This window comes from Tamandua tetradactyla, chromosome 7, assembly GCF_023851605.1.
Source record: "Tamandua tetradactyla isolate mTamTet1 chromosome 7, mTamTet1.pri, whole genome shotgun sequence".
Classification (NCBI taxonomy): domain Eukaryota; kingdom Metazoa; phylum Chordata; class Mammalia; order Pilosa; family Myrmecophagidae; genus Tamandua; species Tamandua tetradactyla.
In genome coordinates this window covers 84,938,983-84,953,235 of record NC_135333.1, presented here as the reverse complement: position 1 = coordinate 84,953,235, position 14,253 = coordinate 84,938,983, and the positions used below count along the sequence as shown (strand labels likewise).

Below are 14,253 nucleotides of genomic sequence, written 5' to 3'. Positions count from 1 at the left end.
CCCCAATCCTTTCCTCTGTGCAAGCTCTGATTCTATGGTTATATGAATACCATATAATTAGAACACATTTTATCTATTTTAGTTTTTTTTCAAATTGCTTTTGTGTATAGGTTTGTTTGCGTTTCCCAAAACTATGTAAAGAAGAAAGGATGGATAATACTATATTCACAAACTCAGAAAAGTAAATTGAATTAGCTACAAATTGTAGAAGAAAACAGTATAATAAGCATATTTTTAATATTTTTCCTGAGGGTATATTAAAATTGTCACCGTATTTGGGAAAAATAGCTGTTTTTAATGTAACATGTAGAAGACGAGACCTAAGCATTTTAGAGTTACCTAGTGGGGCAGTATTTATTGCAAATAAACAAGAGTAAGTTTGCATTTCTTACAATGTGGCATTAATCAGTGCCTGTGATTAGAATGAAGGGAACAGAAGCATAATGTTCATAGAGTGATGGCAGAGATGAGAATTGAAAATAATTCAAAGAAAGTAACATCAAACTAGAGCTATGCACACATGTGTGCATGTGCCTTTGATTAGTATGATTAGCTAGCAGGTGGTATATCTTGCCCTGGACCATAGGGTGATTGGATGGCTACAGTTAGGGAGGAGGTCCTTTGCCTTATCTATATACAATGGTGTACCAGATTATAGTTCAAAAGTCTTCCACCAGGACTAGGATGTAATAAAGCTGTCATTTTCTTTGCTTAGATATTTTCAAAGACTTATATCTTTTAATGCTAAAAATCAATTTCCCATTTTTCAAAGTAAATATTTGTGCCATTCCCCAAAGCAAGACTTCAAAAGTAATATTGTTGAATAGAATTTATCTGGAAGGTTTTCAAGAAAGAGGTAACAATGATTGCATCTACTTTCTCTCTTTAATGCAGTAAATATTATCGCATCCCTTTTTGGATCATGAGCTCAATTGCTGTGCACACTTGAGCCATTATTATCTGTTAATTGTACCAACAAACGATACTGCAAAGTTTGAAACGCTTTTACACAATTATGCCTTACTTGAAAAAATTTGACTCTATGAAATGTGCCTTTTATGTAAATCCATGCAATTATCAATTTAAGAGTTGAAGAACTTACTGTGTGATTTTTCTAAGAAAAGTTTATAAGGCCGTGACACAGACATTTGGACTTAAAGGGGAAGTTTACCTAGAAGAACTTAGGGCAGTTATTTACGTGAAAATATATTGTCATCAATATCATTCCAGAAATACATCTATAAAAGATTATCTTCATTGTTTTAAACAGCTGTTTCTGTGGTAGGAAATGGCAATCAATGTCTGCCAGGTTTTTTTGTTTATTTTTGAAGTTTTCCTCTGTGATAGGAAGTATTCAGACATATCTCAGACATCTGAGGTAACAGACCTATCAAAAGGAACATACAGAAAATAAAAGTATTTACTCATGAAAAGCAACTTGTTTCACAGAATAATGAGAAAACAGACTGATAGCACTACCCAGAAATATTCAGTTTCCAGTTTTAATGTTGCACGGTTGATTCTCAAATGTTGCCAAGGGCCCTCAAGATCAAAGAAGCCTATGACCACGTTTTAGCCTATGCTTATCCTGGAAGTCTTCTTCATCTTTGCCATGATCAGTTACATCACAAGACCACCCTCACCACCACTCTGGATGACCTCGGTTGTTATTGCATTAGTTCACTTCCTCACAAGAAGCCTCAGGAAACCACATGGCATCTGGTGGGATCACTAGATTGTAGATGCCTCAAGGGCAGGCTCTATGACTTGGGCTCCGACCTAAACTCTCCACAGTGCCCACGACGCAGTGTCATATTCTCATTGGACATGCAACAAAGGCCACTGGTAGACTGACTAATTGATCTGTGGGTAGTTGCCAGGAGAGCTGGCATCTTAATCCCAAAGAACAGATACAAGAAAAATTCCAAAACAACTGAGAAAAGTTTTGCCAAGTATTCCGAGAGTATCACAGGTTAAAAATCAGACACTTGAATTCATTAGCTGAGTGAATACATGGACAGTTCCATCTCCTGGGGCAATTCGTAGGGAGCATTTAGTTGTGGGGAACTGGTTGAGATTCAATATTTATAACATATCTTCACTTACAAATAAATGATGCTTTGGCTTGCTGAAGTAATAGCAAGTTGGAGATGTGCTGATGTGGCAGGAGTCAAGTTATACATATGGGTGGAAAAGACAGAAATTAGTACACAGTAACAAAAGAAAGCTGAATAGAAACTATAGATTCATTTGTATTTTCCATAAATAAAAAATATATATTTGGTTTAAATATATGATTTTCTTGATATATGATATTTTGAACTTTTACTATGAGTCAAGCATTATGGTAGGGACTTTCCATATATTACTTCTTTTTAAGCCTCATGATAACCTTATAAGACAGGAAAATCATTATCCTCATTTTATATAATGGAGAAACTGAGGCAAGGGAAGTGAATTAACTTGCCTAATATGCCACAGCCAGAAAGCCAGGGAACTGGAGTTTGCCATTAGCCACATTCCATTGTGAAGGTTCATAAAACATTGTGGTCAAGGAAAGCAACCAGGGCAGGAGTGATTGGGGGTGGGTGGGGTGCCTTTTCAATCATAAGGAAAGTCATCACCTGTGTGCTTTCCATTGACTGAATCCTCACACTTTAGATGACAAACCATTATGTCTTTACCTGTAATAAATTTGTTTGTTGGTTATGTACACAAAAGCCAGATGTACATTGATTTGGGTGACAGAGTCTGCTCTGAATGTACTATTATAATTCAGATTTGGGGAGAAGAAAGAAAAGCACAACAGATATATTTCTTCCCTGTCTCTTGAGGTTTATGGGCAGGCAGAGAACAATGCATACGCTGTGTCCTCTAGTGTACCACCTCCTTCTGAGGTCTGATTTCAAGTTAATTCTCCTTATTGGGCTTCCTCAAAAATATTTTGAATGCAGTAAATACATCCTAGCTACTGCCTCTCTCATCTCACAGACCACTTATTTCTCTCTTCTAATATAGGGCTAGTTTTTTATGGTATCATTTCAAAGATGTGGATGGTTAATTAATCATCTAATTAATAGACATTTGATGTCTACTAAAAGGAAGGGCAATCAAAGCAATTATTTGTGAGTTGAGTTAGAATTATGAAAGTTCCTATTTGGGTCATTTTAACTGACTTGATTTAAAAGTATATAAATCATTCTAAAATGTATCTTATTTCCTTAGATGCAATCTTCCTCCCCTGTCAAGTGAATACACTAAAGATGTTGGATCCAAAAGTCATTTAGTGACAGCTAATCCTAGCATAATTCGACAAAGGTAAGAGTTTAAAATTTCCGTTTGTGAGGAACTAAAGAGGAATGTTTGTGAAGTATTGAGTATCTTAAAGTCAGTGAGTATAATCCAATTTGGGAATCAAAGAAGAAAACCATCTGGACAACAGGAAGGATGAAGGGGGAAATTGTAAATAAACTAGGCACGATTCAGGGAATTCAAACAGCATGTCATACTTCCTCTGAGATTTTTGTTTCTTGCCCTTAGTGGTGGTAGAAATAATAATATTCATTACTACTCCTTTCCAATTTGTTGATCTCAGTCCCAACTTCATGACTGGCAACTGTGGAATCTATGGCATATGCATGCATTCAAATACTAATATTATCAGAAATCACAGAGATATGTGTATTTATTATCTTTCATATCATATCAAATTCAGGAGAGCAGGTGGACAATTCTTGCGCTAATATAAATTCCAGAAATCTTGGCAGCTGTTGTGGGGGCTGCTGGGGTCACTCTCCAGTTGATGGAAGCCCATCAGTAAGCCATCAGCTCTTCCTCAAAGGACTATTTATTATAGAGAATGACACAATCTTTTTGAACAGAGGAGCCAAACAGTGCCTTTGGATCCTCCTGTGTGCCTAGCAATTAGGAGTGAAATATCAAGGCATTCTGGACCCAGACACTTGTCATCTGGGAGAGAGAAGTCCAAGTATCACTTTACAAACAATGCTGCTAAATATTCATGAAAAATAGTTATCTAGGAATACAATCAAGTGATTTTTAAATTTTGACAGATACTGTGAAATTAACCTCCCAAATATAGCATCTAGTTTCTATCCAGGGAAGGATAAGACTCCTTGTTTCCTCACACAGAAAACGAAAGTAGGTACTATTAATCTTTTAAAATTTTTGTCATTTTTCCTTATGAATATGAATATGCAGGGCTGAGTGGGTATTGATTATCAGTAGTTCTGTGAACTGCCTATTTGTATTTCTTTCTTTTTTAAAAAATTAAAAAAAAATTTTTTTAGTTACGACTATTAAGTCTTTGACATATATTTAGCACATATTTTCTCCTCGTTTGTCACTATCTTTTAATTTATGTCCTTTTGGAATTTAAAAATCTTTATGTAATGAAATTTGTTAGTCTTTTCCTTTATGGCTTATTTTTTTTAAAACAATCTTTCTTTGAATTCTCATCCTTACTCCCATCCCCCTTATGAGAAAATAACATTCTACATTTTTCCAGTGAATCTATATTTTCATTTTCAATATATAATAAATTAAATCCATGTGAGTTTACTTATTTTATAATAATAATTTTGTTGCTTTTAATAAAAATGTATGTTCATTTTAAGAAACTTAATAAGTACAAAGAAGAAGGTAAAAAACAATCATCCAAATCACACTATTAGGAAATAATAATAATTACCATTAGGTAATACTATTTTTCAGACATTTCCTATATTCCTGGAAACTTTGAAACTACTGTTTCAGTGTCTTACACTTACTATTACCAATAAGAAGTTGTTTTAGCTTGCTAATGCTGTCAGACTGCAATATTCCAGAAATGGACTGACTTTTATAAAAGGGATTTTTTTAGTTAAAAATTTACAGTTCTCTGGAGGAAGGACAGCTCGCTCTCCTCTGGCTTTCTCTGTCACAGGGAGGGAACATGGTGACGTCTGCTGGCCATCTCCCGGGCTTCTGGGTTCAAATGGCTTTCTCTGGGGCATTTCCCTTCTGCATCTTCAAACATCTACATCTAAGCCAGCTCTCTGCTCCTCTCTTCTGACTCCTCCTTTTAAGCCTTGTTCATTGCAGAAGACATTCCGCTTAGCCAGCCGCAGAAGTAATCAGTCATGGGTGAAATTCACATGCTGATGATTTAAGTACACAGCAACAGAACAACTGGGCACCATCACCTGGCCAAGTTGACACCTGGACCAAGCTACTGCAAAGTCCACCTCTTATCAAACTGGCAACTATAGACATCACTTTAAACCGTACTTACTCTCTTAATAGAAAATAATAACAGCCATTTTTTCCCCTAACAATGCTCATCTGTCCTGCATATAGTGCTCTAAATCTCTCCATATACAAAATACATTCATTTCATCATAATATCACAAAAGCCTTAAACCATTTCAGTGAAAATATAAATACAATACCAACTCAAAAATAGTACAGAATTTCATCAAAGCCAGTTACAGGTGTGGTCTGTCCCATGTCAAAACTCTCCTCTGGCTGTGAACCTGTGAACTTAGAGCAGTTATTGACTTCCAATTTATAAAGAAGGAACCCTCATAGGATAAACAATTCCACTGGCATAGGGAGAAACTGAAAAAAAAAAAACAGGAGTCACCAGACCTAAACAATTCTGAAAACCTATAGGGCAAAACAAATTCCAGTCTGAGAGTCGTTTACCCTGAGTACTGTAGAAAGCAGCAGTGCCATCCTTTCCAAGGGCCTATGCAGCAGCCCCGTTCTCTCCAAACACTAGGATGAGTGTTGGTACATTGAGGAAAATTGGAGAGATCACCTTTTCTTTTTGCCCCATCCTCCTAAAGCATCTAGGTAGCACCCAGATACTCTGCCATCTCCGGGGTACATGCTCAACCCCTTCAAACACATGGGCTGGCAGCCAGGCTCCCCTCAAGCCTCAGGGAATATGCTCCATCCTCTCTGAGGCCTCAGACACCACAACTCTCCCTGAACATCAAGGCTGAAAGCCCACTCTCTGCCTCCAGGGCAAACCCACCCCCTCCACCCGCCCTTTGCCTCCAGGGAAAACCCACCCCATCAGGCCAGGATCCACTCTCCTGGCCTGAGGTTTCTTGGCTGCAGACCATAATTTCCATGGTTCTGTCTCTCAGGTTATTCTTCCTTCTATCTGCCCATTTTTTGTCCCTTCCAGGCCTGACTGGCAGTGGTTCCATTTATACAGGTCTCACAAAAATTCTGCTGACTTGGCATGTAGGATACAGGGATCAAAACCGTTAGGCAATAGGACCTTCCACAAATCTTTTCTAGATACCTCCATGTGCAATCCTGACTTGTCTTACAGTGGCTGACTGTTTCCATGTTTGGTTAAATCCTCATGTGGGGCACTGTTCTCTAGCGTCTCACTTTCTGAAAGCCCAGAATTTTCCAGACCATTAACCTCTGGTTTTTTTGTACTCAAAAGTTCAGTTCTTAATTTTTCCCTTTTCTTGCATTTCACTACAAGCTGCAAGGAGAAACCAGGCTGCATCCTCCATGCTCAGTTTAGAAGTCTCCTCAGCCAAGCATCCCAGATCATCAAATTCAAAAACTCCCTACCATCCTTTACCAGGATTTAATTTAGCAAAATTCTTTGCTACCATAAAACAAGCATTGCCCTCCTTCCAATCTGCAATGACTCATTTCTCATTTCTGTGTAAAGCTTCAGTGGAAGTATCTTGAGAATCCATATTTCTACCACCAACCTCTTCAAAGCAATCTAGGCTTTCTCTATCAAGCTCCTGACAGTTCTTCTGGAATCCTCCCCTTATCCATTTAAAAAGCCATTCAGCATATTTAGTATTTGCAAACACAGCAGCACCCACTGCTCTTTTACCAAAATCTGTTTTAGTTTGCTAGTGCTGTCAGACTGCAATACACCAAAAATAGACTGACTTTTATAAAGGGGATCTACTTAGTTTCAAATTTACAGTTCTTTGAAGAAAAGACAGCTCACTTTCCTCTGGCTTTCTCTGTCATAAGGGAAGGCACGTGGCAACATCTTCTGGCCCTCTCTCTGGTTTCTGGGTTCAAGCAGCTTTCCCTGGGACATTTCCCTTCTGCATCCCCAGACGCCTGCGTCTGAGCTGACCTCTACTCCTCTCTTCTGACTCCTCTTTTTAAGCTTCACTCATTGTGGAAGGCACATCCCTTAGCGCATCACAGATGTAATCAGCCATAGATGAATTTCACTTGCTAAGGATTTAAGTCCACAGGAGCAGAACTCTGGGCACTATCACCTGGCCAAGTTGACACCTGAACCTAACTACTACAGAAGTCTAATGTAAGTCTGGTTTTTTTTTTGTTTGAGGAAAACCCATCTTTTCTACCCTCACTGAAAGTTTTTTACAAATTTCTCTTTACCCTTTAAGTTCAGAAATTTCACCAAGTTATATCATAAGGTGGGCCCTTTTTTCATTAATGTTGCTTAGCACTCAGGAGGTTCTTTCAGTTAACAGGTGTGGGAGTTAGTGGTTGAGTCTCATCTCTAAGGCAAGAGTTCCTGGGTTCCTTCCCTGCCCGACCATGCACCAGCTGCGTAAACTTGGCTGCGTCTTTAGCACTTTGTGCTTCAGTTTTCTCATCTGTGAAGTAAGAATAATAATAGTTACATAATAAGTTCATTATAATGAGTTGTCAACATATGTATGTGTATATATGCCTATATATGTGTATATATGTGTGTGTGTGTGTATATTTTAATTGTATGCAATGCTTGGAACACTGCCTGGTGTATTGTATCATATAGTTGTTAGCTATTATTAGTATTATTTTTTAGCTCTCTGAACATTTTCTGTTATATCCCTGATTATTTCCTCTTTTCCATTGTATTTGCTCTCTCCTTCTAGTTCTCCTGTGATGTGGATATTGGAAGTTCTAGGTCTACTAGCCATTTATTCTAACTCATGTAATATAGAATGCTTTTTGTTTGTTTATGTTATATATCAAGAGAGAAATTCCTTTCAGCTCACTAAATCATATTGCAGTTGTGTCCATTCTGCTATGTAATCTATTATTTCCATATTTTTAAATTGTATTTTTGTTTTTTGTGACTCTATTTCTTTTTCACAGGAGGATATTCTATTTTTAGGGATGTGATAGCCTCTCAAATATCATTAAGATGATTAATGACAGTTAAAGGTTTTGTGTTTTTGTTTGTTTCTTCTATTATTTCTATATCCCAGATTATTTCTTTTATTTGCCTGATTTAATGTCACATATACTATTTGACTTTTTTAAACATGTGAGTTTTAGTGTTCTGTTCACTTTTGTATGATAAATCTGTTGTTGGTGAATGTAGGTATATTGCTTTCATGATAAACAATTAGTTTTTTAAAATTTCATTGAAAACCAATAATGCCAGTCAAATTGGTCATTCAGTAGACTAAATTAGTGACCAAAAATTAATACTTGATATTTTAATTTTTAGTGTGTTTAGTTTGGTGATATAGCTAGCATATTATAGCAAGAAGTTGGGACCAATGAAAAATAAAACGTCGCTTATGTAGCTCAGTTATTGACTCTCATTCAATTCTTGTTTTCTTTGGGGGCAGCAGGTGGGAGATTGATCAGGAAGATGGCAGAAAATCACAAGAGATGATATCTATTTATTCTATTTACTGAGTTTGGGTTTTGGAAATCATAAAAGTGTGCATATTTTAGGGGGTACAAGGGTAGTTCATGGTAGAATTCTCACCTGCCATGTGAGTGACCCAGGTTCAATTCCTGGCCCACACACCTCTCAAACAAGCAAACAAACAAATGTAAAACCAAACAAACAGAACTTCAGCAAATGGTGCTGCAATAAGGAGATACTCACATGGAAAAAGAATGAAATGTGACTCCTGTCATATAGCATACAAAAAAAAATGTGCATATTTTAAAATCAGATGAATTTATCTAGGATTCAAGAGAATGAAAACGAAGTTCAAGAGAACACTTGCAGAAATATTTTTCTTTGATTATTTTCATAGGTAGTTGCAAAAAAAATTGTACAGGAAGGTTCCAAGTACCCCTCACCCAAATAACCCCAAGTAACATCTCACATAACCATATTGTAATGCTTTGACTATTATTTTGAATTGGAAATAAAGTAACTTTTGAGAAGGAATAAATGTTCTCGTGGAGGAAATGAAACATGCAGCATATTACATTCAGGGGCAGAAGATTCTGTTTTCCCACCTGAATATGCAGAGGAGTTGGTGGTAAGATATTAAAAATAACATGAGAAAGAATATTTAGAGCTAGCTCTATAGTAAAATGAGAGCAAAAAAATTCTATTTTTTGATAAAAGATAAAATGATTCCTACAAAAGGACAGAAGAAAGAGACAAAAAGTAAATATTGAAGAGGAAAATTAAACCTGTTAGTTAAGACTTAACTTCACTATGAGGAAAAAAATGCAAGGCCAAGCAAGAATCATTATTATTAATACTGGTCAACATTCAGTTACCATTTCTACGTGCTGGGCTCTGTACTCTTTTTTTGAATTTCCTCACTTAATCCTCAGAACATTACTAATAGGTTGGACGTATTTTAAGTCATATATTTTACAGAAGAAGAGGTGCTGACATAAGGTGAGGACCTTGCGCTCTCTCCCAACTGTCAGTAATCGAATTGGGGCTTCACCCAGGCCTGTCTGATCCCAAAGCCCATGTTCTTAACCAATGACCATTACACTTCCCAGCCTTTCCAAGTGATCTGTGTATTGTACAAGGAGACAATAGAGTTTTCAAATGTAGCAAATCATTTTCAAAAAGTGAGTTTCCTTACATTAAAAATTTATTCAATGTAGCAAGATTTCCAGGTACAAAATCAATGTGCATAAAGTAATTCCATCTTGTTAAATAAGAAAAAATATATTTCCTTTATAATAGCATCAAATAATATAAGGCACTGAATTAAACAAAAAAATGTGCAAAGCATCTATGAAAAAATATGAAATTTTGTTGAGAGATATTTCAGAGGACCAGGTTAAATATACAGATATACCATGCCCATAATTGAAAGACTTGATGTCGTAAAGGCATCTGTTCTACCCAAATCAATCTATAGATTCATTGAAATTCCAATAAAGATCCCAAGTGTATGTGTATGTGTATGGATGTGTGCATGTTTGTGTTTAACTTGACAATTTAATTCTAAGATTTATCTGAAAATGCAAAAATCAAGAATAGCAGAGAAGTGCTTGAATAAAAAATGGTTGGAGGGGTTACCTATCAGATGTTAGGACTTATTATAAAGCTATTAAAGTTTAGACAGGCAGTGTGATGGTGGCTCAGTTGTAGATTTCTCAGCTGCCATGCTGGAGACCCAGGTTCAATTCCCGGGCCTTCCCATGCAAAAAAATAAAATGAAAAATAAAATAAAATAAAATTTAGACAATGTGGTTATTGGTGCACAAGAAAAGAAAATTGACCACTAATCAGAATAGGCGTTCTCCAAAAGAGCCATATATATATATATGGACAAATTTTTCAAAATGGTGTTGGGACAATTAGGTATCTATACAGGAAAGATATGAAATAAAACTCACTAAAAATGATGTCCAAATGGATTAAGATCTAAATTTGAAAAGAAATATAGGAAAGCCTAAGGCAGATAAGTTAGGGCTTTGGGCTTCTTAAACAAGAGCCAGAGAGCAGTAATTATAAGGGAGAAAAGTGGTAAGTCTGACTTTATTAAAATTAAGAAATTATATTCATGAAGAGACATGGTGAAAGTAGGGAAAATGCAATCACATCATAGAAGACAACTAACACAGAACTTATATTGAAAATATATGAATCTTTCTTATGAAAGAAATTCATGTAATAAGGAAAGCTAATATGAAAAGTCAGAGTTGAACCATTACTTTAAAAATTTTCACATAGCCAGTAAACGAGTGAAAATGTGCTTTGCCTCATTTGCCACCAGAAAAATGCAAATCAGAACCCTAATGAGATATTACATGTATACCAAGTTGGCAGAATTATGCCAAATGTTGGTGAGAATGTGGAGCAGTGCTCCATCTCATTAGTGTGTGAAAAATGAAACCTCTTTGGAATGCATTTTGACATTATCTAGTAGAGCTGAAGATGCACACACCCCATGACCCAGCAGTTCCACTCCTGTGTATACACAGCAGAGAAAATCTTGTACAAGTTCTCCAGGAGAAGTATATAATAATTGTTTATAGTAGCTAAACATAAAAATACCTGAATCTGCATCAGTGACATAATGAATAAATAAATTAGGATGTGTTCACATAATGAAATGCTTCATAGCAATGAACTGTCACCACCCACAACCCAACAGATGAGCTTCTCAAATATAATGTTGAATAAAAGAAGTGAGTCTAACCAAAAAACCATATGGCATGATTCTCTTTATATGAAGATAAAAAAAAAATTAACATTATGGGTTAGGGACACATACAGATCAAGTAAAACTATAAAGAAGAACAAAAGGTTACCTCTCGGGAAGGAGTTCAAAGAAGGAAACATGGGAGACCTCGAGATCGCTGGAAATGTGCTTTTTCTTGACCTGGCTTGTGGTCTTGGATATACCCTTTATAATTATTCTTTAAACTGCAGATACATGTTATATATACTTTTCTGTGTGTGTGTATATAAAATATATATATATATGTTCAAAATATATATTTCACAAAAAAATAAGAAAAATATAACCTAAGTGATAGAGGGTACAGTGAATGGTGGCCCCCTCAAAAGATATGTCACCTGGCACCTGGAAATATGACCTTTTTTTGGAAAAAGGATGTTTGCAGATGTAATTAAGTTACGAATTTTGAAATGAGATCAGCCTGAATTATAGTGAACCTTAAATTCAATGTTATTAGAAGAGAAAGGGAGAAGACACACAGTGGAGAAGGTCATGTGGAGACAGAGGCAGAAAATAGGATTGCTGGTAGCCATCAGCAGCTAAGGAGAGAAGAATGAAGCAGATTCTTCTTCAGAAGAAACCAACTCTCATCAGATCTGGATTTAGACTTCTGGACTCCAGAATAGTGAAGGAATAAATTTCTGTTGTTTTAAGTCACCCACTTTTTGGTAATTTGTTATAGCAGCCCTAAGAAATTAATTCAAAGGATGCAAAAGGTATAATTAATTTTAGAGGCTCTCAAGTTTCTTTTTTGCAAAAACTGAGTTCCAGAGAAGTATATTAGATAAGTCTGTATAATACACATCAGTCTGGAATGGAAGGACTCATAGAAAGGATTGCGTGGAAAATACAGTAAAAGCTTGTCAGTGCCACTCTCAGGGATTTAAAGCTCCGTGTTAAAATTGCAGCATAGACAATGTTGTAACCCAGGAATTATAAACTTTTCATTTCATAGACAGGATCAAACAGATATCAAGTGCTAGTAACCTTAAACTAGTTAAATATAGTTTATGGAATATTTCATAGCGTCTTCCTCTAGTGGCTAGCAGCATATGCAAACAGGATAATTGAAAATGTGCAAATAGTTATACATAGGGATAAAAATATAGATTAGGCTGTTACATTATCATGATATACCAAAATGGAAAAAATAAATTGGGATGGGAAAGGCAGTATGTATTTCTATAGTAGGATATTATTGTATTTATACTAGATATTTTAATCCTATCTTGTAGTCTTTTCTTAAAGCTATATAAAACCAAAATGTTGTCTGTGTCTTGTACTTTCATTTGACTGAAAATTAAATTCATTGGGCAAAGAAGTGCTGTGGAAACATTAAGACCATTTATTTTCATAGTCTCCTCTGAAGCCTTGGTTCTCATAAAAATATTCCAATGAAAGTTATAAGAATTATGAAATTTCACTTTAAATTCTTTTAGAAAATACCAGTGATGGGTAAAAAAAGGTTTGAAAAATGTAAATATATATGAGCTCATATATAATGATGTATGCTACATCATTTAGTAGCAAAAATATGGTTAGAGAAAGTAATGTTTAGTGATATATTTAAAAGAAATTCTCAATAAAAAGCTTTGATACAGCCTTAATTGTTATGATATCTTGTTTTGAGGGGATTCTTCTTGACAGCACCCAGAAGGAAAGGATTAGTCATGGTGTCCAGGACGTGAGATGAGAAAGGGCTTTACAGTAATATTCATTCTCTGTTTGTACTTTTATGAACAAGGAGAAGAGAGGTCGCTGTACTATGGCAGCAGGGACTACTGGATTTTCAAGCCCATTGCTAATGCCCACCTCTTTTCTTAGTTTGCTGGGGTTTATAGGTGGGTGGTAATAAAGATCCATTCATGGGCTTACCCTTCACCTGTAATCAATCGATCTTCAAAAATTTTTTTTCAAATACCTCTTAAAGGATGTTTTTTCAATCCACTGTTATGTCCTTGGTCATATTTAGGTAGGTATCTAATTTTGGGAGGCAAATGGTTAGATTGTTGCCAAGTGTGTACTTGATTGTATTGTATATTGGGCATAGGATTTTAAAATATATTTTTTTGAGGAATTTTCACACACATATATTCCATACATGGTGTACAAACAGTGGCTTACAGAATCATCACATAGTTAGCTATTCATCACGATGATCATTTACTTGAACATTTGCATCACTACAGAAAAAGAAATAATGAGAAAAAAGAAAAAAATTCATACATTGCATACGCCTTACCCCTTCCTTTCATTGACAACTAATATTTCCATCTATGCAATTTATTTTATCCTTTGTTCCACCTATTATTTATCTATCTATTTATTTATTTATTTTTATCCATATTTTTCTACTCATCTGTCCATACCCTGGATAAAAGGAGCATCAGACACAAGACTTTCACAGTTACACAAGTCACATTGTAAAGGTTTTATCTTTATACAATTGTCTTCAAGAATCAAGGGTACTGGAACACAGCTCAACAGTTTCAGGTACTTCCCTCCAACCACTCCAATATACCATAAACTAAAAAGGAGTATTTATATAATGCATAATAATAACCTCCAGAATAATCTCTCTGTTAGAAGTCTCTCAAACACTGAAACTTTATTTTGTCTCATTTCTCTCTTTCCCCTTTTGTTCAAGAAGGTTTTCTCAATACCTTTGATGCCAGGTCCCAGCTTATCCTGGAATTTCTGTCCCACATTGCCAGCAAGAGTTACACCCCTGGGAGTCATGTACCACGTAGGAAGGAGGGCAGTGAGTTCACCTGCCAAATTAGCTTAAAGAGAGAGGCCACATCTGAGCAATAAAAGAGGTTCACTGGGG

General features: G+C 35.8%; 1 protein-coding gene across 1 annotated transcript in view; it reads left to right on the top strand.

The window, feature by feature from the left end:
• The window catches only part of ST8SIA1 (ST8 alpha-N-acetyl-neuraminide alpha-2,8-sialyltransferase 1), a 170,247-nt gene that overhangs the window by 81,670 nt on the left and 74,324 nt on the right, over positions 1-14,253 (top strand). Inside the window, exon 4 of the mRNA XM_077170269.1 lies at positions 3,226-3,318. Coding sequence (XP_077026384.1) covers positions 3,226-3,318 — 93 coding nt within the window. The remainder of the gene's footprint in view (positions 1-3,225; positions 3,319-14,253) is intronic.